Source organism: Pseudophryne corroboree, chromosome 8, assembly GCF_028390025.1.
Source record: "Pseudophryne corroboree isolate aPseCor3 chromosome 8, aPseCor3.hap2, whole genome shotgun sequence".
Lineage (NCBI taxonomy): Eukaryota > Metazoa > Chordata > Amphibia > Anura > Myobatrachidae > Pseudophryne > Pseudophryne corroboree.
The window spans coordinates 138,165,333-138,181,514 of NC_086451.1; the positions used below are offsets into that span (position 1 = coordinate 138,165,333).

A 16,182-nucleotide genomic window follows, 5' to 3' on the forward strand; every position below is an offset into this window, starting at 1 on the left:
TATTGTTCAGAATCTTGAACCCTGTATTGCTCTGACAGTAGTCCATAACATGAAATAAAATGGTGCAAGTAGTTTTCTTACTAATTTGTTATAATTCTGTTAAGCTAATAGATATAGTGCTTTTAATATGATTTATTACTTTATTATGATTACTTTTTTGTTACACAGATGACTATCGCTATAATATGTCACGCTGAGAAGAGAATATTTTATTGAGTATTAGCGCGGGATGTACTAATCTTGTAGTGTACATCTCGCCACACACAGTACATACGCGATTAGTATCGATGCTAACATATGTGATTAGAATTGCAAAGGACAGGTATTCCGATAAAAGCTGTCGTTCGCGATGCACTCCAGTCCCTGGACTTCCGGGTTTATGACTCAGGAGTCCATCTGCGCATGCGCAGAGGCATATGATGGGTGCGGGGCATGCTGTGCGGGATCCGATCAGATACCTCACATAGAGGGATGCGAAAGAAGCCCATACAGTGGCAAATGCAGGATTTCTAGAGGGGGTTTTCCAAATGCAGTCCACAATTTCCCACTCTGCAGAACATTGCGGGAGTCTGGGGAAGAGGTAGAAAAACCTAATAATGACCCTGAACATTAATGTAAACATTGGTCTATAGTATTTATACACTAGATAGTGTACGGAATACAGTATTAATAATTAACACTATAGATGGTCTATAGTATAGGCTGTATCAAACATATTTAACTAATAAGATAAGTGGTCAGGAAAAGGTTAAACATACTTTAATAAATAAATACACAAACATAATAGACCCAGTACTGCACTTTCTAAGCACACATTCTCCCACTTCATGGTAAGGCTCCTGTCTCTTTTTCCTGGTAGCTACTCTCTGGTCCAGTGCACTGATTGAGGATTTAGATCCACACACACAAACTTGGTAGAAGAAGCTGCTACCACTGGGCATGTGCAATAATTCTGTTCTGTCCCTTAAACTGCATGATGTGGCGGCAGCTCTAGTAATCATATAATATATCATTGCTATTGTCATCATTTGTGCCACTTGCCAAGAGGAGGTTTGCATATGCCATAGGCTTCTATATGGTAATGCCAGCTATAGCTGGCATTACCCTTCGCATCGGAAATTCTGGTGTCAATGCTGTAGTACATTTAGAAATGTGGTAAAAACCTAAAAAATTGGGTTTTCCCCGCATTTCTACTTTAATACATCCCGCCGTGAATACCTTACAAAGAAATTTGCAAGACAACATAACAAAATCCCAATCTAGCAACAAAATGAAATAAAATATTAACTATAATAAACATACTAATAAACATACTATTGTGTATGTCAATCATAAACAATTTACTAATTAATTACATAAGTATATAATTGCTTGTCACATTTTTAAATAGCAAATTATATTAAATTTTTATTGTAGTATTTCAAGTCCACCTACTGACAGGGGCGGACTTAGGGGTGAGGGTGCCCCTAGACACAACAGTAACGGCCACCACCTCCCCGCCTTTTCATTGATTGTTTATAAGCCCTCATTTGATGATAGCCAATTTAATAGAATAATAAAAAAAGCCTCTATGACATTTTTTTTATTACTGTATGTATAAATATTTAGGACAGTGTACAGGGGCAGTATGTGCATGTGCAACCCATTTATACTCCATTCAAGATGGCATATGGTACAGTACAGAAGGAAATATTTAGCAGTCACTGGTACATTTTGGGCTGACAGTACCAACACAAGCATTCAAGTGCCGCCCCCAAACAAGTGCCGCCCCCAGGCACGTGCCTAATGGGTAATTCGCCACCGCCTATTGAGGCTGCATGCTTTTCTGATTCACTGATGTGTGAAAAAAAAACAGCATCAGATCATCTGCATGAACATCAGCCCTCATGTTACTTAAGATCGGTGAGAAATTCACACTGCTGAAGCCCGAAAATGGAGCAGACACACCCCTGCAGCATAAATAGCATTATTGTGTACTATCTAATATCGGACCATCTACCAGACAATTACATTATACATACTGAAAATCTATTTTTTCATGGCATGCAATGCCCCCTTTTACTGACATGATAAAATACCACAAAATAATTATTTCAATTAAATATATGCTAGAGGTTAGAAAGCTCGGTTATAGGACCAGTTGGAGACTGTAAAAAAAGACGTCTGTATGTACCCCAGAGAACTGTATTTTTCCTGGCAGGAGCTCATGCTAGACCTGTTTTACAGTGAACCTTTACAGAGGTCATTTGGAGACAGGAAAGTATCCTGTATTCATGAAAATATCCTGTCTCTGGAGAGCTGGAACCATGCTCAGTGACTACGGTGACAGATATGGTGGAACTTCAGCAGTGGAAATACTGTGGGGGTTACATTTTGTAACAGACGCAGACATGCTAAGTGTATAGATGGCAGGGCCGTAACTACGTGTGTGCCAGGTGTGCCTGGCACACAGCGCAGTTGCCCTGAGGGCGCAACGGGCAGCGGCATGTAATGAGTCAAATTTACTCATTACATGCCGCCTCTGCTGTGTGCGCCACGCTGGGGAGGAGAGCAGCAGCAGCGCCGGAGGAAGCGGAGGAGGAGGAGGACAGAGGAGGACTGGAGCCGCAGCAGTGCTATGTCATTGGTAGTAGCATTGCTGCAGCAGCCCCCTCTCCTTCCGTATTGGCTGCCGGCGCTGCTGTGAATGCTGGGATGCAGTTCCTTCATCCCAGCATTCACAGCAGCGCCGGGCAGCCAATATGGAAGGAGAGGGGGCTGCTTCAGCGGCACTACTACCAATTACATAGCACTGCTGCGGCTCCAGTCCCCCTCCCTCCTCCTCCTTCCCCCCTGCCTGCACCGAGGGATCTGCCAGCACAGAGGAGCCTGACTGCCAGCGGGGAAAGATGGTAAGTATCTCTCTCTCTATTTCTCTATCTATTCTGTCTGCCGCAATGTGTAAAAAGGGGAATGCTGTCTGCCGTAATGTGTAAAAAGGGGACGCTGTCTGCCATAATGTGTAAAAAGGGGGACACTGTCTGCCATAATGTGTAAAAAGGGGACGCTGTCTGCCATAATGTGTAAAAAGGGGACGCTGTCTGCCGTAATATGTAAAAACGGGATGCTGTCTACCGTAATGTGTAAAAAGGGGACTTTGCCATAATGTTTAAAAAGGGGGCGCTGTCTGCCGTAATGTGTAAAAAGGGGACGCTGTCTGCTGTAATGTGTAAAAAGGGGGACTGTCTGCTGTAATGTGTAAAAGGGGCTCTACCTGGTGTAGTGGCGCTAGTGTGCAGCGTAATTTTAATAATGGAGACTACTGTGCACTGTAGTATGAATTGGTATTATTTTGTGGCCACGCCGCTTCCCCATAAAGCCACACCCCTATATATTTTGCGTGCACCTACGGCACGCACTGACCCTATCTTGCATGGGGGGGCGCCAATGCCGTTTCTTGCACACAGCGCTAAAATGCCTAGTTACGGCACTGATAGATGGACATTGCACGCCAATGGTTGGCAAACATCGATGTTCCAGATTTGATGGAAATACTTTTTCCATCCAATGGCGGGATTGCGATAGTTTCCACCATTGCATGCTTGTTTTCCAGTGCCTATACAATATGTAATTCAGGCCTTCATTCAGCAGTGATCGCATTTGCAAAGCTGCACCCATGCAGCTTTGCAAAATCGATCACTAAAAATGAAAATGCAGTAGGAGGTGTTAAACGCCTCCTTGCTGCAATTGCAATCCCTGCGATGTGACCGGCATCGCAGCCTGGGATCAACATTGTGACCAATGTTCCCCGCAAACGGCCAGCTGATTAAGCCTCATCTTATGCAGGCTGGCCGTCGCAGGGGGCCTTGCGAGGCCAAGATATTTAGACAAAGACCTTTGCCTCGCCACTCCAGGACAGCTAGTGCTATTTCATTATAATGTCCCTTTAATTTTAAGAAGAATCTGAAAAGCTTCAATATTGTGGATAAATGGAAATTATGGATAATCCTTAAGACAATGAAGAGCAATGAATGGTAATACATTTTTACTAATTCGATAAAAAAGTGTCAGCACTAAAATTAGTACTAAAATGAAATGATGACATTCAGAATTTGAGTAACATTTCTTACCGCGGGTTCATTGCCTTGGAAACTGGGCATTAGACATTCATCAGCCTCATCTCCATCTCTTTTATCATCCTGCGTCCAATTAGAGTATATATTGTGGCAGTCGTCATAATTATTGTGCTCCAAACTGTCTGCTGTCTGGCCTCTCACTATGCGGCTGAACATACAGTGTCAGAATTAGCAGAGAAGGGGTGGAATGAGGGCAGCAGTGCATGGGGGTTACATTATTATATACAATAAATATATATATATATATATATATATATATATATATAAAGAGAGAGAGAGAGAGAGAGAGAGAGAGAGAGAGAGAGAGTGACAGAAGTATTTTAGAGTGAGATGATAAAGACAGCGGTTTTTAATTTCTCATATTGTAAACTGACAGCTTTTTTTGAGATGACATTGACAATATGATTATGCTCACCCTGCTCCATGAAACAGAAGGCCAGCAAAGAAGATGATGAATAGGTGGTGTGTATACCAGAAAACCTCAAAGTAACACCTGCGAATAAACTCAGTAGATGAAGTGATCATTAAGATCAGTGCCAAGGTAATCACCACACCCGTTATACCAGCAATGCTTGTAAAGCAAAGATACAGCTGTGTCTGTAAGAGAGGAAAGGGGTATAAATATACTGTATTGGTCCAGAGACGGTCATATAGGAATCTTTGGCCAATCATATGCACTTCTACTAGGATTCCACCTTCATGCATAAATGAATAGGACTACATACTGTAGCAGATACACATTGCGTTAAACCATAGCTTACTACCAAGGATGTAGCTACCATAGGTGCAGGGAGTGCAGCTGCTATGGGGCCCAGAGCTGAGAGGGGCCCTCATTCCCTGTCAAAGTTAAATATGTTATATGCATTTTTCAGCATTGGGTGATACATATGGACCCTTACACACTTTTGCATTGATGCTTAGATTATATCTAGATATGCCCCTGGATATGCTCATTGTTATGTGGTATAAAAAGAACTGAAAGGCATTATGATGTTACATAATATGAAGTGGGGCACTGTAATGTGGCATAATATGAACTGGGGCACTGTGATAGTTCATAAAATAAAGTAGGGCACTACTATTGGGCATAACATTAACTAAGGCAGTACTATGGTTCATAAAACAAACTAGGGCATTATTTTGGGGCATAAATTAACAAATCCTGCGGAGAGGTGTTTTTTAGAAGCATTGAGACAGGGGCCCCTTCAAAATGTTGCTATGGGGTCCACAAAGCTCTAGCTACGCCCCTGCTTACTACGTATGTGATGCCTTATATCACTCAGACTCACATAGATTCACATAGGTACATAAGAGGCTTGGGCTTGAGCACCCAAAATTTAGCTGTCTCTGCCTCTAACCATTTCTATGCAAAGGTTTCTTCAGTCATATAGGAGGGAGAGAAAAGGGAGTAACAAGATCATCCCCAATCATTTATTTAAATGTTGGCCCCCATGCTTCAGAACATTGGTTACTTGATTATGATAAATTTAATGTTTGGATTCCTTTTGTTTAGTTTTTAATACATATTGTATATCATAGCATCATGGTTATATATGCGGAATGTAGTCAGCAGACCGCCAGTCACAACACCTCCTGCCCCCTAAGAATCCTGACAGTCAGCATGCTGACTAGCAGGGACTATTCCCACTCTTGGGTGTCCACGACACCCATAGAGCGTGAATAGAACCTGTGGCGACCGCCATGTCATATCTGCACTAGAGATGTGCACTTGAAATTTTTCGGGTTTTGTGTTTTGGTTTTGGGTTCGGTTCCGCGGCCGTGTTTTGGGTTCGACCGCGTTTTGGCAAAACCTCACCGAATTTTTTTTGTCGGATTCGGGTGTGTTTTGGATTCGGGTGTTTTTTTCAAAAAACACTAAAAAACAGCTTAAATCATAGAATTTGGGGGTCATTTTGATCCCAAAGTATTATTAACCTCAAAAACCATAATTTCCACTCATTTTCAGTCTATTCTGAATACCTCACACCTCACAATATTATTTTTAGTCCTAAAATTTGCACCGAGGTCGCTGGATGACTAAGCTAAGCGACCCTAGTGGCCGACACAAACACCTGGCCCATCTAGGAGTGGCACTGCAGTGTCACGCAGGATGTCCCTTCCAAAAAACACTCCCCAAACAGCACATGACGCAAAGAAGAAAAAAAGAGGCGCAATGAGGTAGCTGTGTGAGTAAGCTAAGCGACCCTAGTGGCCGACACAAACACCTGGCCCATCTAGGAGTGGCACTGCAGTGTCACGCAGGATGTCCCTTCCAAAAAACACTCCCCAAACAGCACATGACGCAAAGAAGAAAAAAAGAGGCGCAATGAGGTAGCTGTGTGAGTAAGCTAAGCGACCCTAGTGGCCGACACAAACACCGGGCCCATCTAGGAGTGGCACTGCAGTGTCACGCAGGATGTCCCTTCCAAAAACCCTCCCCAAACAGCACATGACGCAAAGAAAAAAAGAGGCGCAATGAGGTAGCTGTGTGAGTAAGATAAGCGACCCTAGTGGCCGACACAAACACCGGGCCCATCTAGGAGTGGCACTGCAGTGTCACGCAGGATGTCCCTTCCAAAAAACCCTCCCCAAACAGCACATGACGCAAAGAAAAAAAGAGGCGCAATGAGGTAGCTGTGTGAGTAAGATAAGCGACCCTAGTGGCCGACACAAACACCGGGCCCATCTAGGAGTGGCACTGCAGTGTCACGCAGGATGGCCCTTCCAAAAAACACTCCCCAAACAGCACATGACGCAAATAAAAATGAAAGAAAAAAAGAGGTGCAAGATGGAATTGTCCTTGGGCCCTCCCACCCACCCTTATGTTGTATAAACAGGACATGCACACTTTAACCAACCCATCATTTCAGTGACAGGGTCTGCCACACGACTGTGACTGAAATGACGGGTTAGTTTGGACCCCCACCTAAAAAGAAGCAATTAATCTCTCCTTGCACAAACTGGCACTACAGAGGCAAGATGTCCACCTCATCATCATCCTCCGATATATCACCGTGTACATCCCCCTCCTCACAGATTATCAATTCGTCCCCACTGGAATCCACCATCTCAGCTCCCTGTGTACTTTGTGGAGGCAATTGCTGCTAGTCAATGTCTCCACGGAGGAATTGATTATAATTCATTTTAATGAACATCATCTTCTCCACATTTTCTGGATGTAACCTCGTACGCCGATTGCTGACAAGGTGAGCGGCGGCACTAAACACTCTTTCGGAGTACACACTTGTGGGAGGGCAACTTAGGTAGAATAAAGCCAGTTTGTGTAAGGGCCTCCAAATTGCCTCTTTTTCCTGCCAGTATAAGTACGGACTGTGTGACGTGCCTACTTGGATGCGGTCACTCATATAATCCTCCACCATTCTTTCAATGGTGAGAGAATCATATGCAGTGACAGTAGACGACATGTCCGTAATCGTTGTCAGGTCCTTCAGTCCGGACCAGATGTCAGCATCAGCAGTCGCTCCAGACTGCCCTGCATCACCGCCAGCGGGTGGGCTCGGAATTCGGAGCCTTTTCCTCGCACCCCCAGTTGCGGGAGAATGTGAAGGAGGAGATGTTGACAGGTCGCGTTCCGCTTGACTTGACAATTTTCTCACCAGCAGGTCATTGAACCCCAGCAGACTTGTGTCTGCCGGAAAGAGAGATCCAAGGTAGGCTTTAAATCTAGGATCGAGCATGGTGGCCAAAATGTAGTGCTCTGATTTCAACAGATTGACCACCCGTGAATCCTTGTTAAGCGAATTAAGGGCTCCATCCACAAGTCCCACATGCCTAGCGGAATCGCTCTGTGTTAGCTCCTCCTTCAATGTCTCCAGCTTCTTCTGCAAAAGCCTGATGAGGGGAATGACCTGACTCAGGCTGGCAGTGTCTGAACTGACTTCACGTGTGGCAAGTTCAAAGGGCATCAGAACCTTGCACAACGTTGAAATCATTCTCCACTGCGCTTGAGACAGGTGCATTCCACCTCCTATATCGTGCTGAATTGTATAGGCTTGAATGGCCTTTTGCTGCTCCTCCAACCTCTGAAGCATATAGAGGGTTGAATTCCACCTCGTTACCACTTCTTGCTTCAGATGATGGCAGGGCAGGTTCAGTTGTTTTTGGTGGTGCTCCAGTCTTCTGTACGTGGTGCCTGTACGCCGAAAGTGTCCCGCAATTCTTCTGGCCACCGACAGCATCTCTTGCACACCCCTGTCGTTTTTTAAAAAATTCTGCACCACCAAATTCAAGGTATGTGCAAAACATGGGACGTGCTGGAATTTGCCCATATTTAATGCACACACAATATTGCTGGCGTTGTCCGATGCCACAAATCCACAGGAGAGTCCAATTGGGGTAAGCCATTCCGCGATGATCTTCCTCAGTTGCCGTAAGAGGTTTTCAGCTGTGTGCGTATTCTGGAAAGCGGTGATACAAAGCGTAGCCTGCCTAGGAAAGAGTTGGCGTTTGCGAGATGCTGCTACTGGTGCCGCCGCTGCTGTTCTTGCGGCGGGAGTCCATACATCTACCCAGTGGGCTGTCACAGTCATATAGTCCTGACCCTGCCCTGCTCCACTTGTCCACATGTCCGTGGTTAAGTGGACATTGGGTACAACTGCATTTTTTAGGACACTGGTGAGTCTTTTTCTGACGTCCGTGTACATTCTCGGTATCGCCTGCCTAGAGAAGTGGAACCTAGATGGTATTTGGTAACGGGGGCACACTGCCTCAATAAATTGTCTAGTTCCCTGTGAACTAACGGCGGATACCGGACGCACGTTTAACACCAACATAGTTGTCAAGGCCTCAGTTATCCGCTTTGCAGCAGGATGACTGCTGTGATATTTCATCTTCCTCGCAAAGGACTGTTGGACAGTCAATTGCTTACTGGAAGTAGTACAAGTGGTCTTCCGACTTCCCCTCTGGGATGACGATCGACTCCCAGCAGCAACAACAGCAGCGCCAGCAGCAGTAGGCATTACACTCAAGGATGCATCGGAGGAATCCCAGGCAGGAGAGGACTCGTCAGAATTGCCAGTGACATGGCCTGCAGGACTATTGGCATTCCTGGGTAAGGAGGAAATTGACACTGAGGGAGTTGGTGGGGTGGTTTGCGTGAGCTTGGTTACAAGAGGAAGGGATTTACTGGTCAGTGGACTGCTTCCGCTGTCACCCAAAGTTTTTGAACTTGTCACTGACTTATTATGAATGCGCTGCAGGTGACGTATAAGGGAGGATGTTCCGAGGTGGTTAACGTCCTTACCCCTACTTATTACAGCTTGACAAAGGCAACACACGGCTTGACACCTGTTGTCCGCATTTCTGTTGAAATACTTCCACACCGAAGAGCTGATTTTTTTGGTATTTTCACCAGGCATGTCAATGGCCATATTCCTCCCACGGACAACAGGTGTCTCCCCGGGTGCCTGACTTAAACAAACCACCTCACCATCAGAATCCTCCTGGTCAATTTCCTCCCCAGCGCCAGCAACACCCATATCCTCCTCATCCTGGTGTACTTCAACACTGACATCTTCAATCTGACTATCAGGAACTGGACTGCGGGTGCTCCTTCCAGCACTTGCAGGGGGCGTGCAAATGGTGGAAGGCGCATGCTCTTCACGTCCAGTGTTGGGAAGGTCAGGCATCGCAACCGACACAATTGGACTCTCCTTGTGGATTTGGGATTTCGAAGAACGCACAGTTCTTTGCGGTGCTTTTGCCAGCTTGAGTCTTTTCATTTTTCTAGCGAGAGGCTGAGTGCTTCCATCCTCATGTGAAGCTGAACCACTAGCCATGAACATAGGCCAGGGCCTCAGCCGTTCCTTGCCACTCCGTGTGGTAAATGGCATATTGGCAAGTTTACGCTTCTCCTCCGACAATTTTATTTTAGGTTTTGGAGTCCTTTTTTTACTGATATTTGGTGTTTTGGATTTTACATGCTCTGTACTATGACATTGGGCATCGGCCTTGGCAGACGACGTTGCTGGCATTTCATCGTCTCGGCCATGACTAGTGGCAGCAGCTTCAGCACGAGGTGGAAGTGGATCTTGATCTTTCCCTAATTTTGGAACCTCAACATTTTTGTTCTCCATATTTTAATAGGGACAACTAAAAGGCACCTCAGGTAAACAATGGAGATGGATGGATACTAGTATACTTATGGATGGACTGCCGAGTGCCGACACAGAGGTAGCTACAGCCGTGGACTAACGTACTGTGTCTGCTGATAATATAGACTGGATGATAATGAGATGAAATCAATATATATGTATATATAATATCACTAGTACTGCAGCCGGACAGGTATATATTATATATTTATTATGTAATGACTGATGACAGACCTGCTGGACACTGTCAGCTCAGCAGCACCGCAGACTGCTACAGTAAGCTACTATAGTAGTATGTATAAAGAAGAAAGAAAAAAACAACAACCACGGGTAGGTGGTATACAATTATGGATGGACTGCCGAGTGCCGACACAGAGGTAGCTACAGCCGTGGACTAACGTACTGTGTCTGCTGCTAATATAGACTGGATGATAATGAGATGAAATCAATATATATGTATATATAATATCACTAGTACTGCAGCCGGACAGGTATATATTATATATTTATTATGTAATGACTGATGACGGACCTGCTGGACACTGTCAGCTCAGCAGCACCGCAGACTGCTACAGTAAGCTACTATAGTAGTATGTATAAAGAAGAAAGAAAAAAAAAAAAACACGGGTAGGTGCTAGGTGGTATACAATATTATATATATATTATATACAATTATATATATATATATATATATATATATATATATATATATATTACTCATAAACTGGTGGTGATTTATTAAACTGGTGGTCAGGTCACTGGTCACACTATCAGCAACTTGCAAGTAGTACTCCTGAGTCCTAAGCAGACAATCACAATATATATTATACTGGTGGTCAGTGTGGTCACAAACAATGGCAGTGTGGCTGGCACTCTGGCAGCAAAAGTGTGCACTGTACGTTATATGTACTCCTGAGTCCTGAGTCCTGCTCTCAGACTCTAACTGCTCCCCACTGTCAGTGTCTCCCCCACAAGTCAGATAATACAGTCACACTATCTCTCTCTATCACTTCAGCAAGTACTAGTAGTAGTAGTACTCCTCCTAATGCTCCCCAAATTACTACTGTGTCTCTCTCTGTCTCACTCTCTTCTCGAATCTCTATAAACGGAGAGGACGCCAGACACGTCCTCTCCCTATGAATCTCAATGCACGTGTGAAAAATGGCGGTGACGCGCGGCTCCTTACAGGGCCGAAACTAGGATTGCTGTCACCCGGGGCAAGACAGTAAATTTGCGCCCCCCCCCCAAAAAAAAAAAAAAAACACAAAAAAACCCCACAATGAAATAAATAAAAAACATAAATTAAATAAAATAAAATATTAAAATAAAAAAAAGACAATTATAATTAAAATACAATTAAAATATATAATCCCACACGTTACACCACAGAGGAGATACTTATGCACATTACAGCACAGAGGAGCCGTGTATACACATTACATATAGGGGGCACACTGACACACACACACCAGGAGCACACTGACACAAAAACAGATTGTATATGAACATATTGACACACACACACACACACACACACACACACACACACACACACACACACACACACACACACGGTATAGGGACCAGATGCACACTGACACACACACACACACACACACACACACACACACACTGTATACGGAACAGATGCACACTGACAACACACACACACACACACACACACACACACACACACACACACTGTATACGGAACAGATGCACACTGACACACACACACACTGTATACACGGACCAGATGCACACTGACACACACACACTGTATACACGGACCAGATGCACACTGACACACACACACACACACACACACACACACACACACACACACACACACACACACACATGTATAGGGACCAGATGCACACTGACAAACAGACACACACACACACACTGTATACGGAACAGATGCACACTGACACACACACACTGTATACGGAACAGATGCACACTGACAACACACACACACACACACACACACACACACACACTGTATACACGGAACAGATGCACACTGACACACACACACTGTATACACGGACCAGATGCACACTGACACACACACACTGTATACACGGACCAGATGCACACTGACACACACACACTGTATACACGGACCAGATGTACACTGACACACACACACTGTATACACGGACCAGATGCACACTGACACACACACACTGTATACACGGACCAGATGCACACTGACACACACACACTGTATACACGGAACAGATGCACACTGACACACACACACACACACACACTGTATACACGGACCAGATGCACACTGACACACACACACTGTATACACGGACCAGATGCACACTGACACACACACACTGTATACACGGACCAGATGCACACTGACACACACACACACACACACACACACACACACACACACACACACACACACACACACTGTATAGGGACCAGATGCACACTGACAAACAGACACACACACACACACACACACACACACACACACACTGTATACGGAACAGATGCACACTGACACACACACACTGTATACGGAACAGATGCACACTGACAAACACACACACACACACACACACACACACACACACACACACACACACACACACTGTATACACGGAACAGATGCACACTGACACACACACACACACACACACACTGTATACACGGACCAGATGCACACTGACACACACACACTGTATACGGAACAGATGCACACTGACAAACACACACACACACACACACACACACACACACACACACAATGTATACACGGAACAGATGCACACTGACACACACACACTGTATACACGGACCAGATGCACACTGACACACACACACTGTATACACGGACCAGATGCACATTGACACACACACACACACACACACACACACACACACACACACTGTATAGGGACCAGGTGCACACTGACAAACAGACACACACACACTGTATACGGAACGGATGCACACTGACACACACACACACACACACACACACACACACACACACACACACACACACTGTATAGGGACCAGATGCTCACTGACACACACACACACACACACACACACTGACACACACACACACACACACACACACACACACACGTTGTAGAGGGGGAGCTGTCTGGCAGAGAAACATACCTCATAAATCTCTGTCACAGGTCGGCTCCAGTTCCCCCTCGTTCAAAGCCCGCGCTGCTGCACTGTGTCCCTCCCCCTGTTCCCAGGCATGAGGGAGGGCTGTGTGCACTGTTCAGGGCTGCCGGAGACTGCTGTGGACGTTCCCCTGTCAGAGGAGCCTGCAGTGCTGCAGCGTGAGTGACAGTGACTCATTCACTGTCACTGACTGCAGCCAGCATGCCCTCATCAGTCCCGCGCGGCATTGTTCAAACCTGCCAGACTCTCCGTTCTCTCTCCCTCTCCTCCCTCAATGCGTGATGCGTGTGACAGCATCGCGCATCGCGCACAGTGCCCGCTGCCCTCAAAGAATTTTGGCTGTGGAAACAGCCTGCCTAGCGCCCCCCCCGCTCCAGCGCCCGGGGCGCGTGACCCCCTAGCCCCCCCCTAGTTTCGGCCCTGCTCCTTATATAGAATCCGAGTCTCGCGATAGAATCCGAGCCTCGCGAGAATCCGACAGCGTGATGATGACGTTCGGGCGCGCTCGGGTTAACCGAGCAAGGCGGGAAGATCCGAGTCGCTCGGACCCGTGTAAAAAAACATGAAGTTCGGGCGGGTTCGGATTCCGAGGAACCGAACCCGCTCATCTCTAATCTGCACATGTCATATCTGCCCCCGCCTGCAGCGCAGATGGTTCTGCCCAACTGCTAACAAATTTGCTACTGCGATCAAATCTGATTTAGGCCCACAGTGTACTAGAGATGCTGGGCTGCGACTATAACTGCATAGAACTGAGTTTTAAACATGTTCACAGGTGAAGCATAACAGAACTTGGTGTGAGAAAAATACACAGCTGCAGCAGTTTTTATACATATTCAGTCTCAGTTACAGACAGTTGCACAAATGTTGCACATCAAATTGATCAGTGTATTCTAGCAGAGTACTTTTTTTTGCAAATTGGTTTTTATTGAGTAAATATTACCAATTCAAACATCGGGAAGTGCATATTGCGATAAGACAATTCACACAATGGATATATTACAATAAGTCTATACCAAAGAAATGTGGATCCACTTACAATATAAAATATTGCAGATATATCTCACACCACAATAAGTAATAGCATTGAATAGCAATATTTAAAACCTTTTCAAACTACCAAATAAAGAGTAATCCTAGAGAATGGAAAGACCAATGGAAAGAGAAGAGAGAGTAAATGGAAAGAGTATAGAAAAGAAACAGAAGAAAATAGAAGATCTCTCCATCCACCAAACCCGGGATCAGGTTCACTACACAGTTGAATCAAAATGTACCTCCAAGAAAAGCCATACTTCATAATGTAGTGATCTGTAATGATTTGACTCTTTGTATATCAGCCAAGGATACCAAGTAGCCGTAAAAGTATGATTTTGTACTGCTAACGTAGAACTAAGGTCATCAATAGCCATATACAGTAGTGATCTATACGGACTGTTTAAGCCAAATTACTTTCTAACAAAATATTAAAAATGCCAGCTCTAATATATACTGCGGACGCCAGGCGCATCTTATTACCATGTGCTATGAAAGTGCGCAGTACGTCGCAAAACACTACATCCCATAAGAGAAAACAATACACACACTCATTGTCTGAGTTCCAAAGCTCATTGATGTATAGATTTGTTATTAAAAGGATATGTATACAATATATCACAATGTACAGTATATATATAGTTACATGGTTATAATTTACACAGGAAGCAGTTATTACAAACTAATTCAAATACAGCCACGGCCAGCAATACATCACCATATTTGCTCAATGCACCTTCCGCTTCATATCTCTCTCTCTCTCTCAGCAAAAACAAACAGCCAATAGACAGATAGCATCTCGACCATCACCCGGGACAAAAAGAACAGCAGGCTCTGTGTGTGGGATCAGCTATACACTGAGTCTGTTGGGGGTGTATAGGTTTTCTGTTATTGGTCTAGGGTAGGGAACTTTCTCATTCATGATGAGTCATTGGTCAGTGTGAGGGATTTTGTTCAAGGTTGCTGTCCTCTGGTTTCCTGTCCACACATGCTCCTTTGAAAATCCTTTTGTTCAAGTAGAAGTGAATTCATATTCCTTCATTTAATCATATCTACTCATGGCAATGTGGTACAACTTAATCACATGCACCAAATCGACACACACATTCTCCCGATCATCCTGACATCATGCATGACATCGCCCATCTTGCTACGCTCCAACAATACACATACATGACGTTATATTCCATTATATAACCTAAAACCTTATGATGTTTGGTGCTTGATATGTTTAAATGTATGTGCTGTATGAAATATGTGTTGAATATATCTTTGTGGTATGTCTGTGTGAGTGCGTATGTTACCATATATTGCTGTGTACGCTGTGCATATTCGCAAGCATAGCAACTCAACAGTGTGGAGTTTGGATGTTCTCTCCATGTAATATTTTTGACTTCGAGAGGACACACCACTCCTTCATACAAGGAATCACAGCAGACTTCCAATGAACTGGAATAACTGCCTTTGCGGCACTAAGAATGTGGCAAAGTAGAGTTTTCTTAAACTGTGAGCAAGGTCTACTCACAAGACTTAAAAGCCAGAAGATAGGGCAAAGAGGCAGGTCCTCAGTAAGTATAATGCTAGCTGTTTCTATCACCTTTTGCCAAAAAGGTTGGAGAAGTAACCACACCCACCAAATGTGGAAAGGCTTGTCAACCGCCGCCATACACCTCCAGCATGTATTAGGGACCCCCCGGGTATGTCTTAGCAAGTAAACTAGGGCAGCGATACCAACGGGTAAGTAT

At 44.8% G+C, this 16,182-nt stretch overlaps 1 protein-coding gene across 1 annotated transcript in view; it reads right to left on the reverse strand.

The window, feature by feature from the left end:
• The window catches only part of NOX1 (NADPH oxidase 1), a 173,775-nt gene that overhangs the window by 47,810 nt on the left and 109,783 nt on the right, over positions 1–16,182 (reverse strand). The window contains exons 6-7 of the mRNA XM_063936966.1: positions 4,531–4,712; positions 4,110–4,263 (exon numbers count right to left, since the gene is read on the reverse strand). Coding sequence (XP_063793036.1) covers positions 4,110–4,263; positions 4,531–4,712 — 336 coding nt within the window. The remainder of the gene's footprint in view (positions 1–4,109; positions 4,264–4,530; positions 4,713–16,182) is intronic.